The 20828-nt window shown below is 37.4% G+C and overlaps 1 protein-coding gene across 3 annotated transcripts in view; it reads right to left on the reverse strand.

Annotated features, from left to right (window-relative positions):
• rbm44 (RNA binding motif protein 44) overlaps positions 1 to 20828 on the reverse strand; it is a 71224-nt gene that overhangs the window by 36566 nt on the left and 13830 nt on the right. For all 3 annotated transcript variants that reach the window (XM_039754930.1, XM_039754928.1, XM_039754929.1), the window contains exons 3-4: positions 15774 to 15822; positions 9399 to 9505 (exon numbers count right to left, since the gene is read on the reverse strand). In XM_039754930.1, the coding sequence (XP_039610864.1) occupies positions 9399 to 9505; positions 15774 to 15822 (156 nt within the window). The remainder of the gene's footprint in view (positions 1 to 9398; positions 9506 to 15773; positions 15823 to 20828) is intronic.

The raw sequence follows: 20828 nt of genomic DNA on the forward strand, positions 1-20828 counted from the left end.
GCAAAGACCATCAACAAAAGCGAAACCATTAGGAAAAGCTGGATAAAGTAGAAATTGATCTAAAACAGTAATGTTTTACTCATGGACAATGAGTAAGCCACCCTGATGACCTAATAAAACGATTATTGCTTATTATTTGACTGGTGCTTTTATCTAAGGCTATTACAACATTTGTGATACACTTATTTTAATTTTTCCCAATTGGAGCAGATGCAGGCGAGTGACTGGTCATGGTCACACATTGTCAACAGCAGGATATAAACAGATAACCTCAATGTTTGAAGTTCAAGGTCCAAAGCCTTAACCACTGCACCACACTACCTACTGAAAATTTCATAAATAAATGCACAAAACACTACAAATATTGAATACAAAAAAGCACTTAAGTTACAAAGTACTTCTGTAACTGAGGCCCACTATCTTGCACAATTTCCATAGCAAAGCTGGTAATGCAACTAGTCTTACAATAAAATGAATCCTAAATAATAGTTAATATGGCTTCTGAGTTAAACCATTTTTTTTATAATAATAAAATTGATCAAAGTATACAAGAGACTTTCAGGATGAAAGCAAAATATTTTGAACCTGTTCATCTATTTAAGATAAACAGTAACAAAACAAACATGACACTACTGTGGTTAATATAGAAAAATGGACTGTCACACCTCCTATTGCTGAAAATGCTAAAGACAAATACCCTGAAAAAAATAAATGAATTGAGAGGGCCAATGACTAACTCAAAGCATCATCCTCAACTCCTCAGGGTGCATATTTTCCAGTCCTACAAGAAATGTTTTATATCTAGTCAGTTGTTTAACAATGTGGACTGAACATATTCTGGAAACAGGATACAGTAGTCTTGTCACATCTCTACTTGAATTTATAAGGTTTAAGATAATTGGTCAGTGTTGTAAAACATGACACAAACTATTTAAAAGCAGAACGATAATTTATAAATAAAAATACATCACTTAATTTAGTAAACAGTAGGACGGGGTATTCACACTGATGTCCTGATTTGATACTGATTCACAATGCACCAATTGGGTATTGATTTTATCTTGACTGAATTAGTGTGCACCAATAAATTTGAAGTGGTAGCTTTTTTAGAGATTACTCATAAAGAACATTAATATAATGTGACAAATTTCAATAACACGTTACTTGAAGGGTGTTGTACACATAGTGACTTTATAATATATGTATAAGCATGGAATGACATTTAAGAAGAAATATTTGATTAGGAATGAACAATTAAATAAGTATTTGGAAGATGTGGAGCAAAATATCATTGCTCTTTTAAAAATTACAGCACTGCTCTCACCATAATTTAATTAACATACTGTATGCATTGCCACATCAGTGTTCACACATATTAGAGGGTCTCCTTGTTTTAATGTAATGCAAAGGCATCTACTTTATAAAACATCTATATCATCTTGTGAATAATGTTATAAAATCACATACTGCTTCTTAAATAATAAATAGGTTATTCAATAAACTGTGTGTGTATTATGACTCTCCATACAGACACCCTTCAACTAAACTGTTAGCCAAATTTATTCCCCTATTGGGCATTTCAAATAATCTTGAATTAGTCAAAATTGAAGATATACTAAGACGCTAGTCTTCCTGCTGTAATTCTACAAATTACACATACTGTATCTTCATTTGCTCACATCTAGCAGTCACATTAATCACTCTCAAAAATGTATCATCACACTTCCTCCTCAGTCAAAAAGGAAGCATTTTAAAACGCTGGTGCTTGCTGACAGCAGCACTGGATCAATGGAACATAAAAGAACCAGCCACCATGATTGACATTGCAGCTAATATGATCTATATTGTACAGCTTATGGAGATCTTCACATCGGCTGCCTTGTGTATATACTTAATTTGATAACACAGGCGGCTCTGAAAATTCCAACAATTGCCTGCATGCTTGGCCGGATCAGGCATGTTGCAAACTTTTACCACAGTAGCAGTACAGCTTGCTTAAAGAGAAGCAACATTCAATGGATTTGCCAACACACAAACTTGTGACTGATGCAATCATGCAAAGGAATAGCACATTAAAAACACTAGAAAGTTGTTTGTTGGAACAACAGGCAGAAATCTCAGCAGCACTGTGTACTGTATAGACAGCGAGGTTGCTCCCGGTGTGACAGGCATATAGCGCACTTGTCTATAACACAAGCACCACAGTGCTACCCGTTATCAGTTGTCAGTTTTGGTAAGTTCAAGTCCTTTGAGTATCTCGCCATTGTTATCCATGGAGATTCTCAAGTTCTAGTATTATCTGTATATAGACCTCCAAAATTCAACGCGTCTTTTTTTGAGGAATTCTCTGACTTAATGTCAATTTTAATTACGAACTATGACACACTCCTAATAGTTGGCGACTTTAATTTTCATATAGATAATCAGTGTGACCTAAAAGTAAAAGAATTTATGAATCTCCTGGACTCTTTGAGACAGCTCGTTAATCAGCCTACACATAAAGCAGGTCATACGTTAGACTTAGTAATTACCAAAGGACTTAAAGTTGATATAAAACAGGTCATTGATATCGGTCTATCAGACCATTTTCTTCTACTTTGTAATATAGAAATAATGATAAAAAACACCATGAGAAGCATATTGTTAAAAAATGCTTCTTTGACTCAGCAGCAGCTTTAAAAATTACAAACATTCTAAGCAATCAGTCCGTTTATAGTGCCAACTATAATAGCGAGGATAATGTAAATAGTAAGGTGGAAAGATTTAATACTAAAGTGAGAGCTGCTGTTGACATAGTTGCACCTGAAAAGACAGTGAAAAATCTTCTAACATTATTATACCATGGAAGACCCAAAGAGTGTCTGATTTAAAGAGAACATGCCGTAGAGGTGAGCGTAAATGGAGGAAGACTAAACTAACTATCCACTATGAAATATTAAAAGTTAAAATAACAGAATACAATAACACTGTCCGTCTTGAGAGGCTGCTATTTCTCTAAGATTATAAATAACAATGCTAGTAATCCCAGAGTCTTATTTCTACGATCGATCGTCTGTTAAACCAGGTAACATCAAAGGAATGCCTCCTAAGTACTTCCAGTAAAACCTGTGAGGCTATCACTGTATTTTTCAATCAAAAAATTAATGATATTAGAAATAACATAGTATATCTCCCCAACACTAAGGATCCTCCTAAACCCCAACATCCTGTTATAAACAAATTCAACTCTTTCACTAGGATAGATTTACCTGATTTACAAAAAATAATCTCTCAATTAAAACCCTCCACCTCGTCCTTGATCCAATACCAACAAATTTTTCAAAGAAGTATCAGGGTAAATTGATAATGTTCTTGACATAGTAAATTCGTCATTAGATACGGGGGTCTTCCCAGACTGTCTTAAGACTGCTGTAGTTAAACCCTACTTAAGAAACATAATCTTGACCCCTCTGCTTTTGAAAATTTTAGACCCATCTCTAACCTGCCTTTCTTAAGTAAAGTTCTGGAGAAGGCAGTCATTATGCAGTTAAATGACCACCTAAATAAACATGCTATTCTTGATAAATTTCAGTCAGGTTTTAGAACAAATCACAGCACAGAAACTGCACTCGTTAAAGTAGTAAATGACTTGCGGGTAAATGCAGACAGAGGCCATTTATCTGTTCTCATCCTCTTAGATCTGAGTGCTGCATTTGACACCATTGATCATAATATTCTTAGAAATCGCCTTAGTCAATGGGTGGGCCTCTCTGGCAGTGTCTTAAATTGGTTTGAATCCTACCTGACAGGAAGAAAATTCTTTGTTAGTTGTGGTAATTACATCTCAAAGACACATGATATCCGATATGGTGTTCCACAAGGCTCTATCCTGGGTCTGTTGCTCTTCTCAATCTATATGCTTCCGTTAGGTCAGATTATCTCAGGGCACAACGTGAGCTACCACAGCTATGCTGATGACACACAGCTGTACTTATCAATAGCACCTGATGACCCCAATTCTCTTGATTCACTAACACAGTGCCTGACTTGTATCTCAGAATGGATGAATAGTAACTTTCTCAAGTTAAATAAAGAAAACTGAAATCTTAGTGATTGGCAATAATGGATACAATGAGGCTATTAGAAATAAACTGGATACATTAGGATTAAAAGTCAAGACGGAGGTAAAAAGCTTAGTGGTAATTGTTGACTGTAATCTGAATTTGAAATCGCATATTCATCAGATCACTAAGACAGCATTTTTTCACTTAAGAAACATAGCTAAAGTTAGACCTCTTATATCACTGAAAGATGCTGAGAAATTAGTTCACGCGTTTGTTTTCAGTCGACTAGATTACTATAACGCACTCCTCTCAGGACTACCCAAAAAAGACATAAATCGTTTGCAACTAGTGCAGAATGGAGCTGCTAGAATCTTAACTAGGAAAAGAAAATCGAACACATTCTCCAGTTTTGATGTCACTACACTGGTTACCTGTGTCATTCAGGATTGACTTTAAAATTCTGCTTATGGTTTATAAAGCCTTAAATAATCTGCTCCATCTTATATATCAACAACAACATTTATTTATATAGCACATTTTCATACAAAAAATGTAGCTCAAAGTGCTTTACAAAATGAAGAATTGAAAAATAGAAGACACAATAAAAATAAAAATAAGTCAACATTAATTAACATAGAATAAGTAAGGTCCGATGGTCAAGGTGGACAGAAAAAACAAAAAAAAACTCCAGACAGCTGGAGAAAAAAAATAAAATCTGTAGGGATTCCAGACCACGAGACCACCCAGTCCCCTCTGGGCAATCTACCTAACATAAATGAAACAGTCCTCTTTGTATTTAGGGTTCTCATGGAAGGACTTGATGATGGTGGTCACATAGACTTCTGGCTTTCAGTCCATCAATGTTGGAGCATCATGATGCTTTGAGTAGGTGGTGGTGGCGCAGGACCGGAAAAAGAAACAGAAGAGAGAGTTGGGGTCAGTATGGATTTTAGAGCCACTATGAATAGTTATTATGATGAATTGAACATACAGAGTATCAGGATTAAAGTGAAGTTAGGAGAAAGCCATGTTAAAGTAATGTGTTTTCAGCAGTTTTTTTTTTTTTTTTAAAGTGCTCCACTGTATTTGCCTGGCGAATTCCTATTGGCAGGCTATTCCAGATTTTAGGTGCATAACAGCAGAAGGCCGCCTCACCACTTCTTTTAAGTATAGCTTTTGGAATTCTAAGGAGACACTCATTTGAGGATCTAAGGTTACGATTTGGAATATAGGGTGTCAGACATTCCGATATATAAGATGGAGCAAGATTATTTAAGGGTTTATAAACCATAAGTAGAATTTTAAAGTCAATCCTGAATGACACAGGTAACCAGTGTAGTGACATCAAAACTGAAGAGATGTGCTCGGATTTTCTTTTCCTAGTTAGGATTCTAGCAGCTGCATTCGGAGTCATCAGGTGTTATTGATAAGTACAGCTGTGTGTCATCAGCATAGCTGTGGTAGTTCACATTGTAACCTGAGATAATCTGACCTAACGGAAGCATGTAGATTGAGAAGAGCAGCGGACCCAGGATAGAGCCTTGTGGAACACCATATTGGATATCATGTCTTTGAGATGTGATTACCACAACTCACAAAGAATTTTCTCCATGCCAGGTAGGATTCAAACCAATTTAAGACACTACCAGAGAGGCCCACCCATTGACTAAGGCGATTTCTAAGAATATTGTGATCAATGGTGTCAAATGCGGCACTCAGATCTAGGAGGATAAGAACAGATAAATGGCCTCTGTCTGCATTTACCTGCAAGTCATTTACTACTTTAACGAGTGCAGTTTCTGTGCTGTGATTTGTTCTGAAGCCTGACTGAAATTTATCAAGAATAGCAGGTTTATTGAGGTGGTCATTTAACTGCATAATTACTGCCTTCTCTAGAATTTTTCTTAAGAAGGGCAGGTTAGAAACGGGTCTAAAATTTTCAAAAGCAGAGGGGTCAAGATTATTTTTCTTGAGCAGGGATTTAATTACAGCAGTCTTAAGACAGTCTGGGAAGATTCCCGTATCTAATGACGAATTAACTATGTCAAGAACATTGTCAATTAGCACACCTGATACTTCTTTGAAAAACCTTGTTGGTATTGGGTCAAGGACGCAGGTGGAGGGTTTCAGTTGAGAGATTATGCTATGTAATTCAGGTAAATCTATCCTGGTAAAAGCATTCAATTTGTTTATAATGGAGTATCGGGGCTTTGGAGGTTCTGCAGTGTTGGGGAGATATACTATGTTATCTCTAATATCATTAATTTTTTGATTGAAAAATACAGCAATGTTCTCACAGGTTTCACTGGAAGTATTCTGGGGGCATTCCTTTGTGTTACCTGGGTTTAGCAGACGATCAATTGTAGAAAATAAGACTCTGGGATTACTAGCATTGTTATTTATAATATTAGAGAAATAGCAGCGCCTCTCAAGATGGACAGTGTTATTGTATTCTGTTATTTTAACCTTCAATATCTCATAATGGATAGTTAGTTTAGTCTTCCTCCATTTACGCTCAGCTCTACGGCATGTTCTTTTTAAATCAGACACTCTTTGGGTTTTCCATGGAATAATAATGCTAGAAGATTTTTTAACTATCTTTTCAGGTGCAACTCTGTCAACAGAAGCTCTTACTTTAGAATTAAAGTTTTCCACTTTACTATTTACATTATCCTCGCTATTATAGTTGGCACTATAAATGGACTGATTGATTGCTTAGAATGTTTGTAAGTTTTAAAGCTGCTGATTAGTCAAAGAAGTGTTTTTTTAAAAATATGCTTCTCATGAATGTTTTCTATCATTATTTCTATACTAAATAGTAGAAGGAAATGGTCTGATAGACCGATATCAATGACCTGCTTTATATCAACTTTTAGTCCTTTAGTAATCACTAAGTCTAACGTATGACCTGCTTTATGTGTAGGTTGATTAACGAGCTGCCTCAAATCAAAAGAGTCCAGGAGGTTCATGAATTCTTTTACTTTTTTGTCACACGGATTGTCGATATGAAAGTTAAAGTCGCCGACTATTAAGAGAGTGTGTCATAGTTCAAAATTAAAATTGACATTAAGTCAGAGAATTACTCAAAGACAGACGCATTATATTTAGAAGGTCTATACACGGATAATACTAGAACGTGAGAATCTCCATGAATAACAACGGCGAGATACTCAAAGGACTTAAATTTACCAAAACTAACATCTTTACATTTTAACCAGCTCGAGTAAATGTTTGCCAAGCCGCCCCTCTTTTTTCTATGGCGGTCTGCACGAGTAAAATTGTAATCCGGAGGCGCAGATTCGATTAATATCGGAATGTCTGACACCTTAAATTCCAAATCGTAACCTTAGATCCTCAAATTAGTATCTCCTTAGAATTCCAAGAACAAAACTTAAAAGAAGTGGTGAGGCGGGCGGCCTTCTGCTGTTATGCACCTAAAATCTGGAACAGCCTGCCAATAAGAATTCGCCAGGCTAATACAGTAGAGCACTTTAAAACACTGCTGAAAACATATTACTTTAACATGACCTTTATATAACTTCACTTTAACTTAATCCTGATACTCTGTATGTTCAATTCATCATAATAACTATTCATGGTGGCTCTAAAATCCGTACTGACCCCTACTCTCTCTTCTGTTTCTTTTTCCGGCCTGCACCACCACCACCTACTCAAAGCATCATGATGCTCCAACAATGATGGATGGATTAAAAGCCAGAAGTCTACGTGACCATCATCATCAAGTCCTTCCGTGAGAACCCTAAATCCAAAGAGGACTGTTTCATTTATGTTAGGTAGAATGCCCAGAGGGGACTGGTCAGGCGGTCTCATGGTCTGGAATCCCTACAGATTTTATTTTTTTCTCCAGCCGTCTGGAGTTTTTTTTTTTTTTCTATCCACCCTGGCCATTGGACCTTACTCTTATTCTATGTTAATTAATGTTGACTTATTTTATGTTCTTACTGTGTCTTTTATTTTTCTATTCTTCATTATGTAAAGCACTTTCAGCTACTTTTTGTATGAAAATGTGCTATATAAATAAATGTTGCTGTTGTTGTTATTTTTAATGCAGCGACATATGACTCATGTAGGAATCTGTTGCCCTGGATTTTCAACTGTTGCAAGTTAGGGCTTTTCTCTCCACTGACCTGAAAGACATGGTGATGCTTTGCTTAACATCTTCTTAAAGCCTGGGTACTATAACTTGACTCATTTGCTTTCTGTTTGGTAAAGCATACTGCAATTTGAAAACCTCTATCATTTGTCGAAAGCCCTTGTTTTCAACAATGCTGTAGGGTCTCATATTTATAGATAAAAACAACTATAGATTGTAATTAATGAGGCACAAGGTGAATTAAATGGAAGCTTGGAGCTACCTGCCGGCTCCAGTGTACATTGTTTAGGTCCTACTCATTTGGATGTAGACTAAGATTACGTTTATGGGTGACACTGGGATAAATGATTTCTCAAATTTGTTGTGTTACAACAAAACTTCAATGATGCACAGCTTACATATGACTTTGCTTTAATTCAAATTGTTCTTTACTGATGCACCGTTTGAATCTGTAGTGTATCCACACATCTGATTTAAGTGTTAAAGGACACACCATTTTATGCAGTCCTACCTGCAGCCGGAACCTTCTCATTCTATGCGAGGTAGTAAAGTACTTTTTCCGTAGAAAAACTTAACAGGCACATTAGTAACATCTACTGAATCAGATACCAAAAATGAAGATAAGCAAAATCTACATATGATAATTGAGCAGGATAGAGATTCACAAGATCGACCTTGGGACTTTAAGAATCGATAATTGTTTAAATGAAATATAATTAATTGATATTTTTACCCAGGCCTAGAAAACAGTATTTTTAAATTTAAATTTTCTGAAATTACAACGTAGGTAGAAAAAAACAAATGTATTCTATGAGAGAAAGCTGTTGCAATTTTCAAGAGATTCTTTGCATATAGAACACACTAGATGGCTATTTTTTAAGTTTAAAGTCTGTGTGAAGTTTTAAAGTAACCTGTGACAAATTCTATCAGAATACAGTATCAAAGCTGTTGTCCCAGTCAATTAATGACTCCAATTATTCACTTCTCATTATATCTGCACAAACACATGGCTATATTGTAAGGAGTCTTTCTGAACTTCTTATTCTGTGTGCAGTACGCTGTACATTCATGGCATGCTAAAAGAAATATTCTCTTAGAAGTTGCCCATCACAGAGGCTTATTATTTCACTGTTGTCTTTAAACTGAAACCTGGTGCTGCACATTCACATGAAATATGATTTATAAAATTGACTTGGATTTAAAAATTGCTTATCCATCATTTTTCTCCAGTATGACATTACCTTGTATAATCTTTCTGTCTTCAAATGGTAAATTAAGGTACCATTCAAGCAATGTTTTTCCAGAAAGCTCCAAAAATCCGTGCTTTAGAATCAAAGACACCACATTCCTATTAAATTAAAAACAGTATGAAGGACAACAAAAAACTTTCAAATGTATATACTGTATTTTACAACAATAAATTTGTGAAATATAATCTAATAAAAATGTTTATCACTATTACAGGACTTTATCTAGAAAATTAATACATTGCCAGTGCAGAGGAGTGATTTGAGGGAACTAAAGACCTACTGTTAATCTGAATATATTGAGTGAGAAACAAACAGAGACCAGCAAAAAGTAATTTAAAAAGTAAATACGATTCCAAAGGGCATGTCTGCCAGTAACTATGATGTATATTTAGAGTATAAACAGCACATATTTAATGGTGATTCTTTTATTTTTTTCTAGCACTAATAAAATTCTGCCACCCAAGTTCAGTATGAAAGTCTTACATGAAGTAACTTGTTTATAAGAATTGACCATTTTTACTTAAGGACACAATTCTCACACTTTTACTCCTAAAAATGTCACTTTCTCAGTTCATTCACTGTCTTGCTAATACTGCATACCTAAAGTGTCATGTGAAAAGGTTTTAGTGTCATATTAATAGGAGAAAAATAAACCTTTTGCACAGAGAGCTTATTGATCAATCTTAATTTTCCAGTCTAGTACAGTGAATTCTATTACCCACCACCCTGCTGTTACGTAAACGGTTTGAAAATTGATGCATGGATTACACAGTGGATTCAGAAAGTATTTAGATCCCATCACACTTATTGTTGCGTCAGGTCAGGAAGCACGCACTGGTACAGTGCATTGCAGCACGCACACAACGAAACAGCTTGGAACCCCAGTTGGCCAATGCCCAGGCAGACACGTGGTCCAGTCCTACCCTCCGGATATGACCATCTTTCTGCCGCAGCCAGGTTTCATGTGGGCATCCCCAAGCCAGACCACCCTTGGGGAACTGCATCACATAGCCAGAACTGATGCTCCTTCACAATGGAGGTAATGTGATTCATTCAGGACTCTGTGAACACTTGCGTGTTTGACATAAAGTCAAACCAGCGGTACCCAAGAATTTTCAAAAGAGGCACCACACTGAAGGCGTCCACTCTTCGTCTCAGGTCACTGGATAGCATCCATGTCTCGCAACCATATAGCAAAACAGAAAGGACCAGGACTTTGAAGGCTTTGACTTTTGTCCTTTTACAAAGACAATGGGAACGCCACACAGCCCTTTCCAGTGACCTTTAGGACCCTTCGTGGTCTCCCAATCTGTCCAATGACTTCATAGGAAGAGTTACCAGAGACATGAATGTCACTGTTGAGGTAAGCAAACCTCTCAATGCAGTCAACACTCTCTTTCCACAAACAGACACTGCTGATGGCCGTACCCAAGAACTCATTAAAGGGCTGGATCTTGATTTTTATCCAGGACACTCGCAAGCTCAAGACACTCAAGATACCTCTCGAGCCCCCCGATCCAAAACTCCACAAAATCACAGCATTTTCAACAAAGTCAAAATCAGTGACTCTTTCATCACCAACAGATGCCCCACAGCCGCTGGACCCCACAATGCTGCCCAACACCCAATCCATGCAAGCACTGCACAGGGTAGCAGCAAGAACATACTACTAGTGAACTCCAGAATTAACTGGGAAAAGCACTCTGCACAGCACTCACAGTACCAGTATACCATGATATCCAGCAACTTTTTTGGGGGTGATCCCACAAAGTCTCAGGATGTCCCACAGGTCAGCTCAATCAGCCGAGTCAAACGCTTTATGAAAATCAACAAAAGGCTGAAAAGACACTTTGCGGATATTCACAATTGCACTCGATGAGAACCCTTGGTGCCAGGAAGCATTCAATGGTAGATTTCTTAGGTAGTCACTGCTAGGTGAGCAAGTGATTACAGTTCCTGTTGAGGTTGACCCTAGCAAGGACCCTGCCCAGCACCAAGAGCAGTATTACCCCTCTTATAGTAACCGTATTCCAGACAATCACCCTTCCCTTTTCAGATAGGGACGACAAATTCTATTTTCTACTCAGTTGGGATGAAGCCTGTCTCCCACATGGAAGCAATGATTGCTTGCAATGCCAGGACGACAGCCTTACCACCATCCTGGAGAAGTTCACCATGGACATCACAGACCCCTGCAGCATTCCCTACCCTCAGTTAATTCACCACCTGTGTAATCTCAGTCAGATTGTGTGGTTCAGAGCTAACTGGAGGATCTGCCTTAAGAACCATGGACCCAGAGACGTCCAACATTCTAGCTGGAGGATCAACTTTAAACAGCTGCTCAAAGTAGCCAGCCCAGCGGGTCACAACTGTAGAATCATCTGAAAGACGGCTCCATCAGCTGCCCTGACCACGACTGTGGGAGGAACAGATTCAGATGTGCACAATTCTTCAATTCCCCTGTAAGCATGACGAGTGTCACTTGTTCACAGATATCTCTAACAAAAGCCTCCTTAATCAACCCTCATAGCCCTTGCAGCAATCCTTCTCAGTTCCCAGTACAGACCAGAGTTGCCATCAAAATTTTACCCAGACAAAGGGATTAAAAGTTGAATAAAATTGCGTAATAATAAAAAAAGAAAACACCAAATCACCTGATCTATTAACACAATACTAGCCTTCAAAAAACCTGATTGGAGCACCTCTACCATGAACCCTAAAATTTGCATATGGAATGGATAAAGTACTTTATTTGAAACCTATACTGCTATCTTGTAACAAACAAAACAAACTCCAATACTAAAACCACTTGCAAAAGAGAACAAATACGCAAGCTGATAAATTACAACCATTAGGTTAAGCATAATATGAATGGAAGGAAAGAAGTTATTTAGGATTTTGGAATATTTGCTTTTGCATTATGAGTTCTTGGTGTGATCAAATAGAAAAATGCAACCAAACCTGCTAAAATGACGACTCAAACATACAATAATTCTTATCAGTGAGCTATTATTGTGTGTGTTGAAATCACAAATATTGTAGCGACTCAGCTATGAGTACCAAGGATTGGGGAGTACTAGGGGACAATACGAGGTGGTCATAGAAATGAGGACTGCCTGCCGGAGAGATAATTAGGATGTAAGCGGCTGGCTCAGAACAATAAGCACAGATACCACACTCTGCCACTGGTGAAGAAAAAGGAGTGTGGTAGCATGGGGAGAGAACATCATGAGTGACACCAGACGAAGAAGATTCTCTTTTCGTCTGCCATGTGCAACAGCCTTTCCAGCTAGAGTAACAGCAGTTTTTTTAACTGCATTCTTTGCCTTATGTCATCCTTTTCTTTTCCTGAGAAGGAGTCACTAAAATAAAAAAAAAACCTCAAAAGTGATGAATAATGTGCAGACCATACTGTAGTTCCCTGTTTTTGGGGGTGGCAGGGTAAGGCTTTTTTGTTTTTTCAGTTTATGTGAGCTACCCATTATCACTTCTCAGGTAGCTATAAGTCAAGTCAAGTTGGGGAGCATGCATCGGTACAGCGTGTTGCCGCAACCACCACACAACGAAACAAATTGGGATCCCGGTTTGTAACCCCCCAGGCGGACATGCGGTCCAGTTCCACCCTCCAGAAATGACCCTCTATCTGCCGCAGCCAGGTGTTACGTGGGCGATCCCTTGGCCTGGTCCAGCCACTTGGGTCCCCAACAATGAGGATCTTACAAGCTGGATTGCCCTCAGGGAAACACGCCACATGACCATAGTGTCATAACTGACGCTCACTCACGACGCAGGCAATGTGCCTCATTCAGCACTCCATAAGCAACACAAAGTCAAACCAACAGTACCCAAGGATTTTCTGGAGAGACACAGTACCAAAGGAGTCCAGACTTTGTCTCAGGTCACTGGATAGTGTCCATGTCTCACAACCATTTAGCAAAACAGGAAGCACCAGGACTCTAAAGACTTGGACCTTCATCCTTTTTCAGATATCGGGAGCGCCACACACCCCTTTCCAGCGACCTCATGATATGCTCCCCCAATCTGTCTACTGACTTCATAGGAAGAGTCACCAGAGACATGAATGTCACTGCCAAGGTAAGTAAACCGCTCGATGAGGTCCTCTCGATCCATTAAAGGCCTGGATCTTGGTTTTTATCCAGGACACTCGCAAGCCCAGACACTCAAGAGTCCTCGCTCAGTCTCTCGAGTGCCCCAATCAGAGCCTCCATTGACTCTGCAAAGAGCACAGCATTGTCAGCAAAGTCAAGATCCATGAACCTTTCTTCACCAACAGATGCCCCACAGCCGCTGGACCCCACGACCTTGCCCAACACCCAGTCCATACAAGCACTGAATAGAGTAAGAGCAGAACACACTGTTGATGAACCCCAGAATCAACTGGGAAAAACACAGAGGGTCTGCCTCCACTCTGCACAGCACTCATAGTACCAGTATACAGGCTGGCCAGGATATCCAGCAACCTTTAGGATGTCCCACTAGGCAGCTCGATCAACTGAGTCGAACACTTGACAAAGGCTGCAAAGAAACTCACGTTTGCATTCCATTAAAACCCTCAGTGCCAGGATGCGGTCGATGGCAGACTTTTTAGGCATAAAACCAGACTGTTCCGGTCCCTGGTAGGTAAGCAAGTGACCATGATCCCATTGAGGATGACTCTAGCAAGGACCTTACCCGGCACCGACAGCAGTGTTATCCCCCTGTAGTTGCCGCAATCCAGGCGATCACCCTTCCTTTTCCAGATAGGGACGACAAGTCCCGTTTTCCAATCAGTTGGGATGATGCCAGTTTGCCAAATGGAAGCAAAGATGCTTGCAATGCCAGGAGGACAGCCTTACCACCAGCCTGGAGAAGTTCAACCCGGATACCACAGATCCCTGAAGCCTTTCCCCCCCTCAGCTGGTTCACCACCTGTGCAATCACAGCTGGTTCACAGCTAATTGGTGGATCAGCCTCAAGAACCGTGGACCCAGAGATATCCTACGTCCTAGCTGTAAGACAAGTCAGGAATATCTCAACCAACCTTCACCCCCATCATTCCTGTTATGCTGGAAGCCATTACTTGACTAATGGGGCACAACATTGTTTCATATGGCGTGGGTGCACAAACAAAATATTTTTGCCAACATAAAAAGGTAAATTGCAGCAGTGCCTGGTTTTCCTAACATAATGGTGAAAAACTGACTGCATTTTAATTGAAATAAGGGCACCAAATGTGAATGAAGATTCTTTTGTTAACTGAAATTTATGATATCCCATTGATGCTCAGGTTACCTGCGAAAGCAATATGAGTTTTGAGGTGCATTCCCGGATGTACATTTACCAGATGATTGTCATTTATATATTTAAACTGTAGAAATGTGCGTATGCCATGTTTTATAATGAAATTTATACCACATGCATTTTCTGTTTTTTTGGCTAAAACATAATTTCATACTAATCTAAACAAAGATTTAAAAGTAAGACTCCTGGTGTGAAATTTTCCAGTTGTGGTGTCCTTTTTGTGTGGCACTCAGTGCTTCACAGGGGGACCAGAAACTTCCTTCTCCCCATTCTCACACTAGCTCAGAATACTCCAATCTACAAGTTACTCATAATAATAATAATAATTCTTTGCATCCAATTAGCAGGAAAAAAAATGGAGACAACACAGGTGGCGTCATGTCCCTGCTCATTAAGTTTTTGGATTTTGGAATTTCGGATTAGGGATACTCAACCTGTACAACCAAACTCTGCTCCAATTTCATGTAATTGTTTAGACATTATATTCAACGGCTCATAATAATGCAGTCCCTTATTTATATCAATCTTTTAAGAGCAGAAATGTAGCTTAGAAAGAACTGAAGTCAATTTAATGGTATTAGAGCACACAGATTTAAAAAGTATACTTTCAGTATACCAAATATCCTGTAACAAATATATAAATTGGGGAACCATTAGTGTGAAGTCTGCTTTAAATGCCTGGGGACGACTCCTATGAACCAAAATTATACCATTAGGCTGACTGGCACCCCTGACAATTGTCAAGTTTGATGGATGTTGCCATGTGCAAGGATATACACTTCATTCTGGCTTTAATATTCTGTACCTTACACTGATCATATTAGTATGTATTGAATAATTATGCAGATATTTCATTATGTTTTAAGCTTCCCTGTTATATTCATAAATGTAGCATTACGAAGCTGTGAAGAAAGAAATAAATCTGACTCAGAAATAGAAAACCAGTTACATACTAATAAACTATGAATATATAAAATCTCACAGCATCAACAGATCTCTTCAACTATCTCTCTTCTCTTGCTTTAGTACATGAAAGTTTATAAATTAAAAACTTAGATACTGTACCATCTCAAATGGAGTCTTCTAGCTTTTAAAACAGCAGTCACTGAACATTCTACCAAAAAGATAAATGCACACAAATATTACATTTCTCAATCAGAATAAAAACTGTCAGCTATTACATTTAACCTACAAAATATTTAACAGAGAAAGAGAGAACAGCAAAAAAGGTAGATGCATTAATACCATGAAAATAAATACTTGAAAAAAGAAAAAAAGAAATCTCTGGAATCTCTTTAAATGTACAGTACATGAGAATACAAAAAAAAATACTTAAACATAACTTGCAATGACATTTTAATTTGTTGTGCAATGACACTTGTATTACGAGAGTTGTTTGATAAGTACGGTAAATAAACAAGATAAACACTTTTTTTTTGGAGGGGAAGCTTCAAAACATCTGTAGAACATAATGCATTGCTTCTGTCTGAACTTGGCCTGACCGAGTTTGAAGAGTGACAACATCTGACTGAAATTAGCAAAGAAGGAACTGTTAAAAGTACTTCAGTAGGAACGTGCAAGAGATTTTCTACTTAGTGCTTACTATACAAAATGAGTGATTATCATCACTTTAGAAATCATGTTTCAAATATACATTAAATCTAATTTAAAATACTGTATATTCACTTGTCTGCTTAGGCTCTTTGTTGCCCTTTTATATCGCAGGCCTGCTCAATGTGCAGTATTAATAAAAATAAAGATCAGATAACTCTTCAACACACAAATGTTTATTCTGAAAACTAAATCCTTAAATTCCCTACACTAGGAAAATGGTAAGCACTTGTTGCAATCTTTACAAAAAATAAGATCATCATTAAATGAGTCTATTCTGATCATTTCAACATGTGCTGTGTTCCAAGATCATGCTTATGATTCAAGCTGGGCTCTGTGAGCAAAGCCAGAATGTCAAGCTATGAAAGAAAACACAACCAACAGCAATTTTTCCGCTAAGTCGCTGTCAGCTAAAACTCTCACAATCGATCATACAAATAAACAGAAGTGGTTATGCCGAAAATGATAATGGTTTAATTATCAACGAAAAAACCAACTCCTTGTAGTTCTGCTCTATCCACTGCAGTCGTCAACTAGAGAATGGTATGACCAGCGCCATCAAACTTTTTATACTCAGCTTAAAGAAATAATTAAAATAAGATATTCAAACCCACTTAATCCACTACCTACACAAATTCTTACATCATTTCCAAAGTGTCCAATTTTTTATTAATAAAACCTAAAATGTGTCTAGTTTATACTGAATAGGAAGATATCCCAGGTTTAAAAAAACTTCTTTTGAGACCTAGCATTTTTCAATTCTGCTTTTGAGATTGCTTTAAGATGACCTGGAATCTCCTATTTTTATATTCTGGGCATCAATATATACAAACTTGTATTAAATATAGCAAATATGTATTGTTTCTGTATGTGCAGAGGATCTGGTATTAGTAACAGTTACATTAGTCATGAAACAGGAATGTTCAGATTGATCGGCTGCTGATCTAAATTGAAGGATATTTACTCGATTTACCGATCACCAAAACTGATTTTTTTTCAGCCCCTTATTTTTTAGGCTTTATGGTAATTTTGTTGCAGTGCTCCTTTATGCCAGCTATTGTGGTAATTGAGGTAGTGCACATCTCTTTTGCTGCTTCCTACAAAGAGCAGCAAATCGAGGCTTGTTATGCCTTTCCATTAAAGAAAGTGGAGTAATAAACTGAGAAAAAGGAATTGGAGGATTTTCTTAATGTCTATTTGCACAGGACATGAATCAATTCAGGTCTTTTTAATTTAAACATACAGAACTTTTATTTATTGTGTGTTTTGATTACAACGGACACGGTGTTATTTTGCACTGCAAGCTTGTTTTAAGTGCAGCAGCTTACATTTTAAACTGGAAAAACAAAAGGTTAATTTAACAGCAAAATGTGTTTTATAAACCTCTTAAGCATGTTAGTCTTGAGTCTTCTTGATAAACAACTTATGAACATTTGCAGCTTTTTTCCCCCCCAAGATTTGTACTGTGTATTGTTTGCTGCTGAATGTCATACTGCAGGTTTCAGTAAGAAACATGTACTAAATAATTAATATGGTAATGCATATTTATAATTACACCTCAAGAATTACAAGTATCTAGCTGATACTGTGAAGAAAAAAAAACCATCTGTATAAATATAGTAAATGAATATTTTAACAGCAAAAAACTGTAGTGCAATTAATGATTAAAAATAATTTAAACCTAGAAGTGCATATATATTTACATTTAAGCAGTGTTTAGGGGTGGTGGTTGATTTGTTTTCAATCCTATGTTTTTGTAAAAATTGATCTATTTGTATGGAATGATTACAATAAAATTAAAAAAAAGAAAAAACAGTGTTTAATTGTCGATATCAATTAATTGTGTATATATTTTTTTGCTGTTAGAAAAACTATGAAAACCACCTTTTTGAAAAAGAAGCTTTGTTTCAGTTACATTCATTACAGAAAAAAGATGACTGCTTGTAATTATGAGAGGCATTTTTTCGTTTATGCCATATGCATTATGGACACATTTTTGTACATATTTTAAGTATGTAATTTAAATTAGTATTTTATGGTCACTGAACAATAAGCCTACATAATTTCATTCTGTTGGTCTATAGTTTAATTATAAACACTAAATGCAGGACAAAAGGCTTCTATGTATCTGGTTATACATGGACTTTGTGTAATAAGTTTTTCAAAGGGATAGAGAGGAAAGAAAAAAAAAAGGAATCGGTAACTAAAATCGGCCGATCAAGTAACATGAAATTGGGGATCGGTATCACCTTAAAAAACCTGATCGGAGCTTCCCTACCGTGAACCACACCTTTACATGCTATTCATAATTCTCCTTGCTAAAACATACCATATGTGAAGCTATTGCAAGTACACTGTAGGAGAATCTTTGGAAATTTGCATTCTAACTGATATCATAGTAAATACAATATCTTACTGAAATATTTCTTCCATTGCAAGAGATTTAGGGACTGGTAATGGCAGCTTTTGCGAATTGTAATCGGTTACATCCAATCAATGATTTATTACATATCATAACTATGCAGAATATGAAAATTATACAACCTCACTCAGAAGATCTGTTCTAGAGCTTGAAGAAAGAATGTATACTTACTGTGGAATATCAGATAATGTATGGAATTCAATCCTAGATAGAACACAGTGCATTCTCATTGGTCTAAACTGCATATATCTTGTTTGAAACAGACTGTCAAGCATCTCTTACCAGACTAGCCTCTGGGAAAGTCTTTATTAGACTACAATTTTCACCTTCCCAGGTGTAACAATCAAATACTGGCAAAACTGGAGCCAGATGTTGTATTTGTGTTTGTAGCTCAATGATCTAAATGTAACAAATAAAATGAGAGTGCCAAAGGGTAAAGAAAATAAGATCTGAAGACACCTAACAGAAGACTAGAATTGCTTTTGCTACTTAAGTACCTGAGGCTAATAGTCACTGATGAAATAAATTCAAGAATAAACTGCACAGGTCCTGTTAATGGCAGATTCGAGTGACAAGTGGTATGCTAGATGGAAAAATGTGCAACATTAAGTCACACTTAGCTGACAAAAGTCTAGGAGCCATTCCCAAAACGTATGAACAAAGGTGCCAAGTGATTCCATAGAAAAGCAATGGCAAAATGAGCAGAGGATCAAGGCATATGGTTGCAATGATGGACAATTTAAAACAGTATACTGTATAGAGGAATGTCTTGGTGAAGTAGTTGTACTTTTATATACGCAATTCCAACACACATGGAATAGAGGTGTGGGGTGCATTTAAAATATCTTCTGAAGAACAGTGTAAACAAATGTCACTAATTGTAATTTAGGAGTAACCTTGTTAAGATGGCAACAGACAAGATTTACAGATAGAAGTGAAAAAGATACAGCACCTCAGAGGCTTTCAATAGCATAGATGGAGTCAGAAAAATGAGGTTAAAGGAACAGAGAAGGAAATTTCTGGAGACTGTAATATAATGAGCCTGGTATCAAAGATGTCACCTAAGTGTCTGCTGGACCAATGTGAAAAGGAAAACAGGTTGGTTTGCACCAAGTAAAGCTGGATTATGCTTGTGCCATTTTACCCAAGAATTTAAGCAATTTCCTACCTTCCACCAGATTCTGTGCATATGACACATCTGAATTAAACATATGGGCTTCTGGTTTTCAGTTTAATTTACAGTGGTGTGAAAAACTATTTGCCCCCTTCCTGATTTCTTATTCTTTTGCATGTTTGTCACACAAAATGTTTCTGATCATCAAACACATTTAACCATTACTCAAATATAACACAAGTAAACACAAAATGCAGTTTTTAAATGATGGTTTTTATTATTTAGGGAGAAAAACAATCCAAACCTACATGGCCCTGTGTGAAAAAGTAATTGCCCCCTTGTTAAAAAATAACCTAACTGTGGTGTATCACACCTGAGTTCAATTTCCTGATTACTGCCACACCTGTTTCAATCATGAAATCACTTCAATAGGAGCTGCCTGACACAGAGAAGTCGACCTAAAGCACCTCAAAAGCTAGACATCATGCCAAGATCCAAAGAAATTCAGGAACAAATGAGAACAGAAGTCATTGAGATCTATCAGTCTGGTAAAGGTTATAAAGCCATTTCTAAAGCTTTGGGACTCCAGCGAACCACAGTGAGAGCCATTATCCACAAATGGCAAAAACATGGAACAGTGGTGAACCTTCCCAGGAGTGGCCGGCCGACCAAAATTACAGCAAGAGCGCAGAGACGACTCATCCGAGAGGTCACAAAAGACCCCAGGAAAACGTCTAAAGAACTGCAGGCCTCACTTGCCTCAATTAAGGTCAGTGTTCACGACTCCACCATAAGAAAGAGACTGGGCAAAAACGGCCTGCATGGCAGATTTCCAAGATGCAAACCACTGTTAAGCAAAAAGAACATTAGGGCTCGTCTCAATTTTGCTAAGAAACATCTCAGTGATTGCCAAGACTTTTGGGAAAATACCTTGTGGACTGATGAGACAAAAGTTGAACTTTTGGAAGGCAAA

Source organism: Polypterus senegalus, chromosome 6 (genome assembly GCF_016835505.1).
Source record: "Polypterus senegalus isolate Bchr_013 chromosome 6, ASM1683550v1, whole genome shotgun sequence".
Classification (NCBI taxonomy): domain Eukaryota; kingdom Metazoa; phylum Chordata; class Cladistia; order Polypteriformes; family Polypteridae; genus Polypterus; species Polypterus senegalus.